Source organism: Polistes dominula, unplaced genomic scaffold (assembly GCF_049000335.1).
Source record: "Polistes dominula isolate Pdom_NZ unplaced genomic scaffold, Pdom_raw_medaka contig_77, whole genome shotgun sequence".
NCBI lineage: Eukaryota > Metazoa > Arthropoda > Insecta > Hymenoptera > Vespidae > Polistes > Polistes dominula.
Window position 1 is genome coordinate 9,362,938 of NW_028301152.1, and position 14,907 is coordinate 9,377,844.

Sequence of the window (14,907 nt, forward strand, 5' to 3'; positions counted from 1 at the left end):
TAATAAAATATTAAATATTTTTAAAATTATATTTATATATATTTATAATATATAAATAACAAATATTTTAAATTTTATGTAAAAAATAATATAAATTATTTATATTATAAAAATTTAATATTATATTATTAAATTTTATTTTTATATTTATATTAAAATATTTATTTTATATAAATTTATATAAAAAATTTATATAAATTTTATATAAAAGAAATTTATATAAAAAATAAAATAAAATATTTATATTATAAAAATTTAAAATAAATATTATTGAATACTTATTTATTTAAAAAACCTATTGAAGCTATTTTATGCAGAAAGAATTTTGCGTCAAATACTAATTCCTTTTAAGAAAAATATTGAAATTTGAAAAGTACACAAAAAAAATTTTATCAATTTTGTCATATAATTATAGGAAAAAAAAAAGAAAAGGAGATAAGTTCAATAATAAAAGAGCCATTTCGATGAAGAAGAAACTATTCATAGAAGGTTTCGTTTAACGCTATCTTCCTACGTCAGACTGGATAACGGATCGACCGATGTATTCTAAAGCTTTATCCTAAAGCCCCCTTTCGAAATTTATGAAAGAAGACGCGCGTTTAACCGACTCGCTCAGTCATCCCTCACCGCAGTGTTGAAACTACACTCTTCCACTCGACGGTCCTCATCTCTCGTTCGTTCGTTCGTATTCGTACGTATTCGTACGTATTCGTTCACTTTGCTTGTGATGTCTGCCTAGCATCCCTATAGCACTTGCTCTTCCTTTCCTCGTTTTCTATAGCACACCATGCTACTCTCATGTCAGCCCTTTATTTTATACGGAGGCAACTCGGTCCGAATCGTTTCTGATATTAAAGGAGATGGTTCACCCTTAGTACGTGATCGGGTTACCCAAATCCTATGATCGGACGGTTAGGGACTTCCTTATATTGCTGAAAGAGGCTAAGATCGAGGCAAAACGTTAGGGCAAAATCGTGAAAAAGAAAAAAGAACCAAAAAAAGAAAAACCTTGACGATGACAGTAAAGAGAGAGACGTTTATTTTTAGATTTTATTTTATTTATTAATATAAAGGGAGTTGGATTATCGAATTTGAAAGATATTTATATCTTAACCCTTAAAATGCTGAATACTTTTAACTAAAATGTTTTGTAAGAACAAAATAATTTATTATTTATTTAATAGATTAGTTACTTTATTAACTATTTTAGTTAATAACTAGATTGGTTATAAAGTTAACTATAATATAATAATAAATTATATTTAATAATTAAAGTTCTTCTTTCTGTGAATATAATTTAATTAATTAATGTAAACATTACATTATTTTACATTAATATTACCAAACACGTATATACGTCGATAGACCTCTTTGGTAATTTTTACCAAACGCATGTATACGTCCATAGCACTCTAAGGGTTAAAGGAGATATGACTTGGGTGCTAGATTTCAACTGATTTTAAGATATTATTACGTTTGAATATAATTATAATTAAATCGTTGTAATATTATTATATGATGTCTTTGTTTTTTCTTTTATTTCAGTTGTATTTGAGCAAATCACGTCAAAGCGGACTATTGGACGATCCACAACAACAGCAATCGGCAGTCTCGCAAATAGCCAGTCTCAATCCACGCCAGCAAGGTAAGAATTTTTATCATAACAAATTTCTTTTTATCTTTATATCTTTTTTAAAAAAAGCTTTAGAAGGCAACATATTTTTTTTCAACAATGTCTATAAGAATTTTAAGAATATTATTCGCCGTTGCTTCCATTGGCTTCCACAGACGACTCGACACTTTCGTCTCGCTTTCTGAGCAACTTACACACATACACACATACACCCTCGTCTTTTTCTTCTCGTTTCTCTCTCATGCGAACGAAAAGTTTTCTGCGTCCGTGGAAAAACTACTCTTCTAGCTTTTAATATCGTAACGCTGGGATATCCCGTCTCGTGCATCGGTGCTTCGAAGTTACGTAAAGGAACATTGGAGAATAGCAAAAGTTTTCTACGAAAAAACCGCTTACTTTCTCTCTTTCTCTCTCTCTCTCTCTCTCTCTCTCTCTCTCTCATTCTTTTATTCTTTCTTTTTCTCAGTTCTTTCTACGGCAAGATAGTGTCAAACGTCGATTCGTGAAATTTGTCGGAATATTACTCGCTTAAACTATAAAAAATCCCACAATAGAAGAAAATATCATGAAGAAAAAAAATTACATGAGAAAAATGACAATCGTCGAGGATTGATCCTGGTAAAACTCTCCTGTTGAGGGTTGGTAGTAGTAGGGGTTGCTAGTAGTATGGTAGTAGTGGTGGTGGGTGATTCGATACCGCGAGACAGAAGAGAGGGCAAGGCCCTGCTATCATGCATAACCTCGCGACGGGTTCGCATAAATATTCTAATAACTTTGGAAACTAATATGATTGCGTCCACCAGGAATAATATTCTACTACATCGAGTGGGCATGCATCGAGTAAGCTTCGAGTTATACGTACACGTATGGTACATTGGTGCACGTAGAATACAAAATACATAAGTAATCTTTCGTGTTGCGTAGTAAACGTGAACGTAGACGAACACGCTGGCGACAACATTGACGACGACGACGACGACGACGATGAAGTACATGAAACCTAATGAAAATGATCTACTTCTGGTCGTTATTTTGATCAAACTTTTTTCTTTCAAGCTATTACCCAGCTTTCAAAAGAAAATAGTCATGGATATTACGGGGAGAATCTCGTATATACACCCCTGTGCAATTTTTGTATAATACGAAACAATTATTCCTAAAGTTTAACACAATTATTATAATTAATCATTTGATGAATTTAAATAATTATCTGGACATATTGAAACAAACGATTGGTAGTACTCGAAGAAGGATTTTCGATGACCATTGCCCTGCTGGATGGTTTCAGACGGTCTCGAGATCGTATAACCTTTTGGAAGAGAGAGAGCCCCATGGTCGAGTATCGAAAACAAAAGGCCGACGTTTCAATTAGGTCCCTTATTAGTTAGCAGCGATAATAGGGCCAGCGGCGGTCGAAGCGGCAACACACCGGGGGCTTTCCAGTGCTTAACCGAAGGTTACGTTAGGACCGTACCGGGTTGTTTGCGTGGATTCAGCTCTTACGATATTAAGGGTCGACCTAGGTACTCTCCTACAGCTCATCGTGCTTAGACCAACCAGCCAACCCATTTCCCTATAATGTGGCAGACTCAGGTCCGTTGAAGGAGTAGTAGGATGGAAAGGGAAAGAGAAAGGTAGCCTTGGTTTCTTGCATGGCTCGGCTGTTCTGTCGGTCGTTAGGTCGATTGATTTTCTCGCGCATTGTAAATTCCTGGTGGATAGTCAAAGTGTGCGAAGATGGTTGATGGTATAAAGGTAGAGGAGGTTGGGCGGATGGTGGATGGTAAGTGTGGTGAAGGTAGTTCGGCTCGATGTGGCTAAGAGAATGGAAAGTAGACGAAGAGAGCGGACGAGAGACCACGGTCGGAGGAATTTGTCGCGAGAGGAACAGGTCGCAGCAGTTGCCTGTGGCCAGCCGCAACGATCCTCTCGTTCCATCCGTTCTATGCTACCGCATGGTACCTCTACCGCTATCAGAAAGCTCTTTTCGTTTCCTTCTCACTCTCTCTCATAGCTCTTATCCTGCACACCACCACCATCTTCGTCGTAACCACTTTTGCTGCCGTTAGTTGCTGCTGGTGCTGGTGCTACCCGTTGCTACTAGTTCTGGGTACCTATCGCCAAGACACCCTTTCGAAACTAAGTTAGGGTTACTCAAAACTATACTTGCTCTTTCGTCTTCCGGTCAGAATGTTTAACGAGTACACAAGAAAGTCAGACTCATTTAGTCACCCAAAAAAATCTACAAAAACCTTTAGAATATAATCCAAGAGTTTTACAATATTATTTAAGAAATACAAAACTTTTGTTCTTAGACTCGAAATATAAAGTGTCATCGAAGTGAGTTTTGTCTTTCGTCGGTTAACAGTGTTTAAGCATTACGCTCGTTCAGCAGGTTATATTTATAGGACTTAACGTTGGTTTTAGTGTAGGACATGGAAGATATAGGCGAGGGACCATGTAACGACAAGAGGTAGAAGACAGAGAGAAAGAGAAAGAGAGAGTGAGGTACATCGTGGCAGGGGAATGGTAGCAACATCTTGTATTGTCAGATCCCAACGCGACAAATTCATAATTGCGTTAATGCGGTACGGCGAGGGGTTCTTGCCGCAACCACCGCAAGGCGCGCCCTGGCGTCTTGTGGCTACAAGAGAGAGAGAGAGAGAGAGAGAGAGAATTACAGAGAGAGAAGGAGAATGAAAGAGAAAGAGGGAAGGAGGATGCTCTGTCGGTGCAGGCTCGTTAATCTTCCGAGGATTACCCAAGGAGGAAGTATCGCCATTGTGCCTTGGCGTTCGTTTTCGAACCGATAATTATTAATTAAATCGCCCGGAGGAGCCATTCTGCGATTTATCGACTCGTCGACTTTTTTCTTTTTCATCGACGTTTCATTATCCCCATTCGTGCTCCCTGTCAAACGCAAAAATATCGTTTTATTATAAAAAAAAAAAAGAAGAAAAAAGGAAGAGGATACTCTCGACAAATTTAACTCTGGTTTCTCTCTTTTAAAAATTGTACGCGGGGTCAGACTCATTGAATTCTTTGGATTATTATATTCGTTGAAAGAGTAAAAGCAAGCAGGCAAGTGCCCACTTGGGAAAAGTAATACGTTTCAAACGTATATAAATAAGTATATTTTTTTTTAAAGGCTTCGTTTGATTTCGAGAACATTTCGTGGTTATTTTTAATTCGAATGCTCATTGAGTTAACCATAAAAAAAAACTTAGAGAGGAAGAGTAATATAATTCATTGGTAAGCGATTTCAATGATCAAGCAAAATCGCGTCGAAGGGTCATCAAATCTGTGCGAGCGAGCACAAGCGGCACAAGGACGAAAAGAGAACAAGTGACAAAGAGAAAGAGAGAGAAAGAAAGGGTTGCGTGAGTGAACGGTAGTAGCAAACGGGACGAGGGTAAAAAGGACGGAATTGCATGGGAGCGAAAGAGCAACGATGAACGAGAACGAGTCGAAATAAAACAGTGATATCGAGGCATTTCACGCACGAGCGAGAACGTTTAGCAGATTCAACGTGCGTGCCGGCACTCTGGCTACCCTACCGCGGAGAAACGTCTTTTTCTCTTTCTCTCTTTTTCTCTCCCTAGCTCCCTCTTCCAGTTCCTCCTCATCCCATTTCTGTCTGCTCTTTACCCTACGCTCTCTCCTCTTTCTCTATCGCCCATACCCTGAGCCAAGCCGAGCTCACTGAAAAAATACTGCTCTCGCTGACACCTGTAGCTTCGACATTCTACATACGAGTACGTACTACCTACTCCATGATACCTATGTGCTCGAAATGTAAAAGAGACGAAAGGTAAAAGAATCATCATGGGAATGGTAAAAACAAAAAAAAATATATTAAAAGAATTATACGTTTTAAGTAAGAGTTTCGAAAATTTTGTTGATTCAACGTAATCTACTATTTTTTATCAGATTATCATAAAGATATTTTTCAATTTATTGGGTAAAAGAATCATCATGGGAATAGTAAAACCAAAAAAAAAACATATTAAAAGATTTAACGTAATCTACTATTTTTTTTACTAAATTATCATATAAAGATATTTTCAAATTCGTTAAAATTTAATTTTGAAATTAGTTTTATGATTATTGTGGGGTTGCAAAGAGGGAAATAAAAAAATCTCGAATCGGACGGATACAGATAGATGCAAATATATATATAATGATAATATAATAATAATTTTTTTAATATGTTAATTAATATGTCGAGTGGTATTTACAAAAATGACATGGGTATTGAGTACAGAGTACAGAAGGATTATAACTGAGATTCAAAACAGACTCATGTCAGATTAACGCTTTCTTACTTATTGCTTATATTACTGATGATTTGTTGAGTTATTTGATAAAATTTTCATGCTATCAGTCTACCGAAAAAAGACTCGAGAGATGAGAGAGAAGAACGAGAGATATCTCGCGACAGAGAAAAGGGAACAAGCTCCACAAGTGGTGGACTTTACGGGACTTAAGATTAATCCTCATAATTACGCGATCCTCCCTCTTCCACAACGCTTTTTACACGCTCGCTCATAGCAAACCAACACGGTGGTGGTGTTAGGTAGTAACACCTCAGTGAGGAAAACCCAAGAAAGGTCCGTTTTGGATAGTGGAAACGATCCTTTAGGGTGGTAGTAAGCGAGAGAAAGAGAGAGAGAAGAGTTTGGGGGGAGGGAGGTTAAAGAGGGCTCGCTCGAGCGACCATAAAGATATATATCAGGTGACAACCCTGGTCATCCTTTACGATCCTTCCCTTCTCGAGGTTTTCCACAGATGGTTTTGAGAAAATCCAAGATTCAAGCTGTAGTGGTCGCGTGCCAACTTGTCGTCAAATACATTTTTCTTTTGTTTAAATATTTTGATTTTGATAGTGATATATATTTTATGCTTTGTTTCCCTAAATGTTTTAAGAAGGTTGTTTAACATTTAACCAATTACAAGCAGCGAACTGTACGATTTCCATTACGCTCCAGCAAGTCAAATTAAATTGATGGATTTTATTATAGAAACAGTTCGTCAGTAGTAAACAACTTATAAAGGAAACATGTTGCTAATGTCAACGTGGGAGATCTACTCGATCAGTCGGCTAAGTGCTGACGAATATCGATGATGATTTTGCCAATGGAATAAGAAAATCAATAAAATTGTAATATAGTTTAGAAGTAATAGTCAAGCGTAGTCAACGAGACACTAGGAAAAGACTTGGATGCGAGGAAAGAGAGGACCCGTTAACATGGTGGATCGGTTTTCACCGAAGAAGTAATGTGGTGGATCGTGGGCGTGAAATCGGGCGCCGGCCAGGACGTCCGCTCGACTCGGCACCAGTGCGGACAATAAGAATCGATATCTTAATTAACGAACGCCAGTGGGTATGCCGTACGCGAGACTCAAACTCTGGACTGGTTGGACAGAGGAGAGGAAAGAGAGAGAAAGAGATATTCGTCGTAGTCGTCGTCGTAGTCGTCGTCGTGAAGGGTGGACGACGAACACTGCGAGATCCGGGGCCGGTTTTCGATAGGGTAGCAACGCCGGATGCTGGACCGGATGCAGGAGTCTGCGAAACCCTGCGGACCTCGCTCGCCGTCCCACCGGAAGCGCCATTCACGCGGCTCTCTCGCTTTCCTGCACCTTCCCGTCGTCCTACCAAACCCCCACCCACCCTCTATCTCCTCCTCGCCATCATTTTACTTCTACATCCCGCCTATTTCGTCCTTCTCTTACTTACGATCAACACACGCAACTGATATGTTTCTGAATAAACAATTCCTGTACGTTTGACAAAAAAAAATACAAAAAATGTTAGCACCATACAGCTAGCTTTTTTAGGAATAAAAAGCAGAAACAAACATCTCGTTTAGGTTTTTTTGGTTTGGACTATAGTTCAAGCATGTATACCTTTTTCTTTATCATCGTAAAAAAAAAGGAATAAAATAGAACTAAATTAAATAGAGAGAAGAGAATCAAAGTGTATAATAATAATAATAATTCGGAAACTAGACGAAGTGTTCGGACAGTAATATTCGAAGCTCGCGACAAGAAAGATGATATTTTCGTGAAACTGGAAGATGTAGTTGTGGATGCTAGGACCGATTAATATCAACGCGGAAAGGAAAAAGAAGAAGAAACAAGTCCGAAGAAATTAACGGATTGTTTGGGGCGCTTATTCCAGAACGCTTTTACCGCGACTGACTAATCCGATAAAGTGCCAAGCTAGCACGAACCTCTTTCTTTCGGTGGACACTTATTCCGATAGGATGTGGCAGTAAGTATTCTGTATTGACTAATAAACTCTCGTCTATTCGAACTACCAACTAACGAATAATATAAGTTCTCTTCCTTTCGATATTGTCTCTCATCTTTCTGAATCTTAGGTTAGGTATTAGATTGTTCTTTATCAAGGAATACGTTGCTTATGTTTTATTTTATTCATTTGAATTTTTGGTAATTGGTAAAAATCATTATTCCTAGTTGAGTAATTTACTTTAATATAACACTTTTCGAATTTCTAGATTTTCTTGTCGAATCATTTAAAAGTAGTAGTTATCCCTTGTATACTAGGTGAAGTCAGTCTCGTCATGGCCGCAATGGCGGGTACCTCAATCAGGACTCGCTTTGGAACTCAATTTCACGAGAGAGAGTATTTGCTCGCGCTTCGGGTGGCGGTAGGTTTGACCTCTCGTTAATCACCAAAGGACCCGAAGCACGAAGGCGAGTCAGACAAGCTGTGTAGTTGACCGCAACGGCTGACCGTTGCCCCGAGGACAGGCCCTTAAGGGAACCGAGATACGAAATACCAAGACCAGATGGCTTCAAAATTGACTGTACGCCTTGAAGTTTACGAGAGGACGCAATTTACTAGAGAGATAGAGAAATCTTTTCTTTCTTTTTTTCTTTGCACCTTTGACAAATTAGAAATAATAATTACTTTGATATTTGATATTGTTAGAAAAATCTTATACAAAGTTTTAACAATTTTTTAATGATAAACATATCTTTTTTGTTTTTTTTGGGAGGGTTCAAATAATATATAAGAAAAAAATGAATCTAAATTATTTAATAGTAAGTCGAATTAGTGTGAAACCGAGCGACGTTCGATGTGGTAAACGATACCTGAACCGATTTCTCACACCGATGGAGGAATAGCTCCAGGCCATCGCCTTCGTTTGCTCTTGCGCGCACCACCTAGTCATTATATTAGCTGACTCTGTGATTAGGCTATGCTATCGTTGCTTCAGAGATGATTCCCTTTCGAAACGTATCCGTTCCAAAGTTCTCTCTTTCGTATATACATACATACATACATGCATCTCATATATGCATACATATATATCTACATTTCTATACGTATATCAATATTAAACATCTGCAATTTCTGATTCGTCTGTCTTTCGAGAATTAATGAAAATAGTACGATATTTATTTGTAAATTGGAGGGGGTGAGGAAAGCGATATTTTGGGGTTTGATAGTAAATTGTAGAAAGCTGGTTTTGCAGTAGAATACCTACGCGATACGTTCGACCATAGTCTCCTAACGCATATCGTTTGTTGGTTTTGCGGTCTACCATAACGTTGCTGCCTTCCTCGTGCAAACCTCTTTCCCTTTCCGTAGGGAAAAGCAGGGCTTGAGAGAGAACATCCTACGAATGAAGACGATTTTACCCGTTGAATCTCTTTCTATTTCGCGAAATAAAATGTAAATTGTATTTTGCGTGAATTTGATTGCATAAGAATAATTCAATCGAAAAAATGGAAAAATAATTAAAAAAAGGAAACAAGTAATAATAAAAAAAAATGAGTAATCGAGGTTGATGACAATAAAAAAGACTTTGTTCTGCTACGAATCGTATTTGCTTTGTCCACGAACATGATGAAAATTTCCGGAAACAGTATCTTCGACCGTTAGGTGATGATGGTGGTGGTGGTGGTAGAGAGACTTCCTTAGGGTATAACCAGAGGTGACGTAATTACCGAGAGATTAATGTGGCTTTGAGCTTTTAGCGACAATCGAAGCGCAAATCTCGCTTGCCTTTTATCTCGCGGGCCGCCTATCATTTCGGCTTCGCGCTCCTTTTTTTCTCCTTTTTTTCTCCTTTTTTTTTTTACCTTAAGAAAGTAATTTGGAAGACGAGAGAAGGAACCGTTTGAGAAATTTTTCTTATCCTACAAGCAAGTTCCTTTGTATTTACTTTCTCCTTCTTCTACCTATCCCCCTACTCTAAATCTTCAATCCTTTTTTTTGCTTCAATTGTAAAACGAGATCCAATTTGTATTTTTTTATTTTTTCTTGTATAGACAAAATTAATCTTATTTTATATATATATTTTGTTTTTATTTTTAAATAAATATAAAAAAAACCATGTTGGTTTTAGAGTGCTATTCTTCAATATATTTAATTTAGGTTTAATTATTTTGTATATATTCGTTTTTATTATTTAATATGTAATTAGGTTTAACATGTTTATTTATTATATATAATTATTATATTTATTTTAAGGAAAGTAATGAATTCTAATTCTAAGTTAAAAACTTTAAATGCTTCTTATTTTGTTATCGGTGAATAAATCTTTTGTTAATACGTCAAATTTTGTTAAATATTGTAAATAAAAAATTTATTATAGAGAACCGCAATTTGATTTCTATTTCTAAAGCCAATATATCAAAGATCCAAAAACCAATTAGAAACTTATTATATAAATATATCGATATATTGGATATAACAATTACGACTCGTACTTGAAAGTAACGTGGTATAACTCACTAAACTAAAACAAGAAAAATTAACCTTCCTTCTTTTTTAATTTTATTTTTATTTTTAAATAAATATAAGGATATATTGGATATCACGATTATTACTCGTATGAGAGAGTAACTTACTAAACTACCTGCTTTAATATCTTAAACGAGAACTAGCGAGAAAGATTTCTACCAAACACTCAAAGGAATGTCACTCGACCCTCATGGAATTTTCACGGTTCGTCGTGAGATCCTTTCTTGAAAAAGGAGAGTACTCTCCTAGTGCCAGTTGAGAACGACGAGGAAATCCTCTCTTCTCGTTGCGTAGTAGTAGTAGTAGTAGTAGTAGTAGTAGTAGTAGTAGTAGTAGTAGTAGTTCAGAGTAAGAGTAAGTAAGAAAGAGTGAAAAGGGAGAGAGAAAGAGAAAGACTTCCTCCTTTTCATCCGAAAACACCGGCAACGACTCTTCCTCTTAGAGAACGTGGCTCCTGCAGAAGAGAGGGCCACTATTCACAAGCACAGCAAAGCACAGCATAGTACTGGTGGGAGAACCCTTTTCTTTCCCTTTCCGTACGTCTGGGATATGCCGTCGCTGTTCGAGACAATGATATCGCAGGAAAGAGGGAAGAAGCACGGCACCACCTCGGTCCGCTTTACAACTCCCGTTGGGGCCCCCGTCGGCGTTACCGGGGCGAAATTAATATCATAAATAATATCGTAAAAAAAAAGAAAAGAAAGAAAAAAAAATACAACTCAGTGCCAGCAAACCAGCCAGCCAGCCAGCAGACCGCTGGAGTAGTAAGACGACGTTGGCGTTAACCGCGAAACGTTTCTCTCGCGACTTGATAAAGAACTCGTAGGAGGAAGAGAAACAGGAAAGTGGAGTAGTAAGAGAAAAGGGAGTTTCAGTGGAGAGAAAGAAAAGGGATGAGGATAAAAGAAGAAGGGGTGGGATTCTGGTACCCCCAGCACTTGGTCGCACTTTTGAAAAGGACTATAGGGATGAGATAAGAGATCTATAAGAGATCTTGGATTAAGGGGAAAATACTCTCTCTTAGTGTTGAAGAAAATTTCTCTTTTCAATTTAGAAAACAAATTTTGAAAAAAATAAAATAAACACGAGTTAGATCTGTGAGAATTAGTTTAGTTAAAACAAGCTTTATATACTAACTTAAGTCTATGATTTGCAAACGTTACTCGACAATCAAGAGAATATGTTCTATATATCAGTGAGATACGTGAAACGGCTGTTGATCTCTCTTTCCCATCCCTTACCTTCCCACCCTCTCATACGCATACGACTCTACGTTACTACGGCAATATAATCACTCTGATGGCACAAAGCGCGGCTACCCCGTTTCCGTACGAAGACAACCGTATTGGATACGTATGACTGCCTTGCTGCTGCTGGCTGTACCTTACGCGCCATCAAATATACTGATGATACAAACGATATGACGTATATGTATGCTACGACGACGCTAATTCGCACCATTGTGTCCTGTTTGTCGTTGAAAATGAGTGAAGCCACAGGTAGCGACGAGTACTCGAATTTCCCTTCTTGGAAACAGTTGTTTGTTATCATCTAAGAAACAATCTCTCCTAGCATTGTCTCCTGAAACAGACACGTATGTAATTTAAATTCAAAATTTGATTTTTACCATTTCATACATGATGACAAATGAAGAAATCAAGAAACCATTTTTAATAATAATTCGTAGATATCAATTAATTCATTAATTACTTAGTATCTTCTTCTTAAAGTTACTAGTATCGAGAATACCATGAAACACTTGAAACGTTCTGATACAAAGATAAGGAACTGAATCGGTTATCGTGGCTATTCTTGTTAATCGCGTTTCCCGCGTTCACCATACCGAGGTTTAGGTCGACTCTCAACGCTCATTAAGTTTTTGGTTGTTTGCCAGGAGGACGGATCCTGAGCACAGCAGAGAGAAAGATCTCTTCTACGGATAACTGCGTTCTCAAAGGGTTAGTCATTGGGCTGCAGCCTGCGGCGGACTACTTGCCAGGTTTAAGCGAATCTCTCTCTCTCTATCTCTCTCACACTTTTTCTCTATCTTTGTTCATCATTTTGGTTGAAGAGTTGTAGATCCTTACCGTGTTTCATTGGTAAGAAAAAGAGGTACGATATAGAAGGTCAGAGAAATGGCCTTTAGGAATGAGAAGATGTCACTTAATGGAATTAAAAGTAAGCCTAAAGGTAAAGGGAGAAACTTTGCGCTCGTTTACCTCAGCAAATATACCGTTGTATACACTTACATGTATATATTCCGTTTACCTTACCAAGACCCTTTGCTAAACGTTCGAAGGTGATGACCAAGTATAGTTTTACTTAAATCCGTACACGACAGGTTTCTTGTACGAAAAGGTAGATTTGTGTGTTAGTTCTTGTATATGTGTGTAACACTTCTATCATATTCTACATGCATGCAAATAACGATTGGGGGCGGTCGATCGTTATCGTTCCTAGTTTCCTCGCCTATGCACAGTTTACGCAACCGCATAGAAAGTTGAACGGAAATGTTAGAAGCTTTCCTTGTGTACGATTATCTTCGTATTTCCTTCCTCCTTTCTTAGTTATATTCTATATCTTTATGAAATTTCTTTTTCCTTTTTATATTGTATCCGCTTAATATATTTGATTCCATATGAGGACATTCTGTACATTTGGGTAAATGGGTCAGAAATGATCGTTTTATATTTCCAAGTCATGTAACTTGTTATCAAGACAAATTGATCTCTCCTACGATTCGCTAAGTTAGCTATGTTCGCGAATATCTTTATTATTAGATACTCGAATAACGTTATATCGCACGGAAAAATATTTCTATAATTATTTCTAGGTATGAGTCACATTAATTTTAGTCGATAAGAAGGTTAGGGTTAGTTTTCACGGTTGATGCAATCTTATACGTAATAAAGTAGTAAGCAATTTTCATCGTAAATAATAAAAATGAAGGGAATGAACACCGTAAGAAGGGTAGAATCATCTCGAAGAATATAGTATCGTTACAGGACTGTTGGGTCCTATTCTTTTAACGAGGTCAAAAGTTAAAAAAAAATCTCGTTTGCTCGATTGACGGGGAGGCGTAAAAAAGAAAAAAGAAAAGAAAGAAAAGAGACACGAGTTGAAGAAAAGGGGGGAGAAGAAACGTAGGGCTCCTACGAGATGTAGCAAAAGGGCAGCATTTTATTTTTAACCGACCGGTGTCGGTAACCGTGTCGTTCCTGCGACTTTAGTGGCATCGTAAACTGCGAGTACATAAACGAACTTCAAGTCAATAACAGAAAAAGAGAAAACCAAGGGGGAAAGGGCCAACCATTGGTGAGACTTTAGTATGATCTTCTCTTTTATACAGCGGATGGAGTTTACGATTTATTAAGAAAGAAAAAAAGAGTCACGTAGTAATTTGAAAAACTGATGTTACGTCTAATAAGTTAAAAAATACATTTAGAAAAGATTAATAAATATATTCCATGAATTTTGTTAATCAATAATTATATAATATTTAATTGAAACTTAGTTGAATCTTGGTGGTAAATTTTCGTACGAATTTCGATAGAATTGGCAAACAATTCGCGAATACAAGGTGGCGAGACCGGTTTGGTTCGATAGGTCGGACGGTAAGGTACATCCGGTACGGATAGCAAACGATAATCGCGGCTCGGTAGCAGAACGGGATGAATAATGAAGTGAGTCGCACCTTGGCCGGAAGGCCAGATTTACCCCAGCCAAGGCAGACCCAGAGATTAGCCCTGAGTTATGGCGTTAAGATCACATCTAATTGTATCAGTTTGGTACGCCCAAACCAGTTTCTATCTTACCTATCCATCTGTGCCGCGCTGTGTGTGGCTTCGACCACTGCTATAACCTGCTTACTCGGCCTTACTCCTTCCGCGTCTCTTCCGCACCATTGACTAGGACCTTAAACGCCGACCGACCGTCGATTTGCTTAATCTTCTGCTTTGCCAGGACTTTCCTGCTCCTTCTCTCTCCCTCTCATTCTATTTCCCTTTCTCTTTCGTTGTGTATTACACCAAACTCCTTTTGCACCAACTACTACAACTATTTGTGGCCACGCTCGATTACCCAAGAAGAAATTTCGAATTCCTTAGATAATACGAGTACTTAAAAACTAAACGACTACTTAACTAGTTTTCACGTGTCAAATATTTTTCTTTTTCAAAAAAAAAAAAACAATAGAACTATGAATGAATTTAAATTCACGTAGAAGATCGTAAATTTTCCGTTTTATGGCGGTGGGATTCGCACAGTCGAGTCAAACTGGTAGGTTAGGAATATTAGTAAGTTTGTTCTCTGTTAGAAGATGTGAGACAAGCACGAGAAGGGGGAATCGTAGAGGATCGGAGCGAACCAAAGAGAAGCATTAGAGGCCAAGGGTGATCACTGAGCGCACAGCACTAATCAAGACGCATGATTATAGGCCCCAAAGCGCCCTCGAGCACTAGCAGCTACCTTGCTACTGCTGCTGCTGCTGTTC

General features: G+C 37.7%; 1 protein-coding gene across 1 annotated transcript in view; it reads left to right on the forward strand.

The window, feature by feature from the left end:
* LOC107065938 (uncharacterized) overlaps window positions 1-14,907 on the forward strand; it is a 275,793-nt gene that overhangs the window by 164,795 nt on the left and 96,091 nt on the right. The window contains 1 exon segment of the mRNA XM_089178425.1: window positions 1,546-1,645. Coding sequence (XP_089034551.1) covers window positions 1,546-1,645 — 100 coding nt within the window.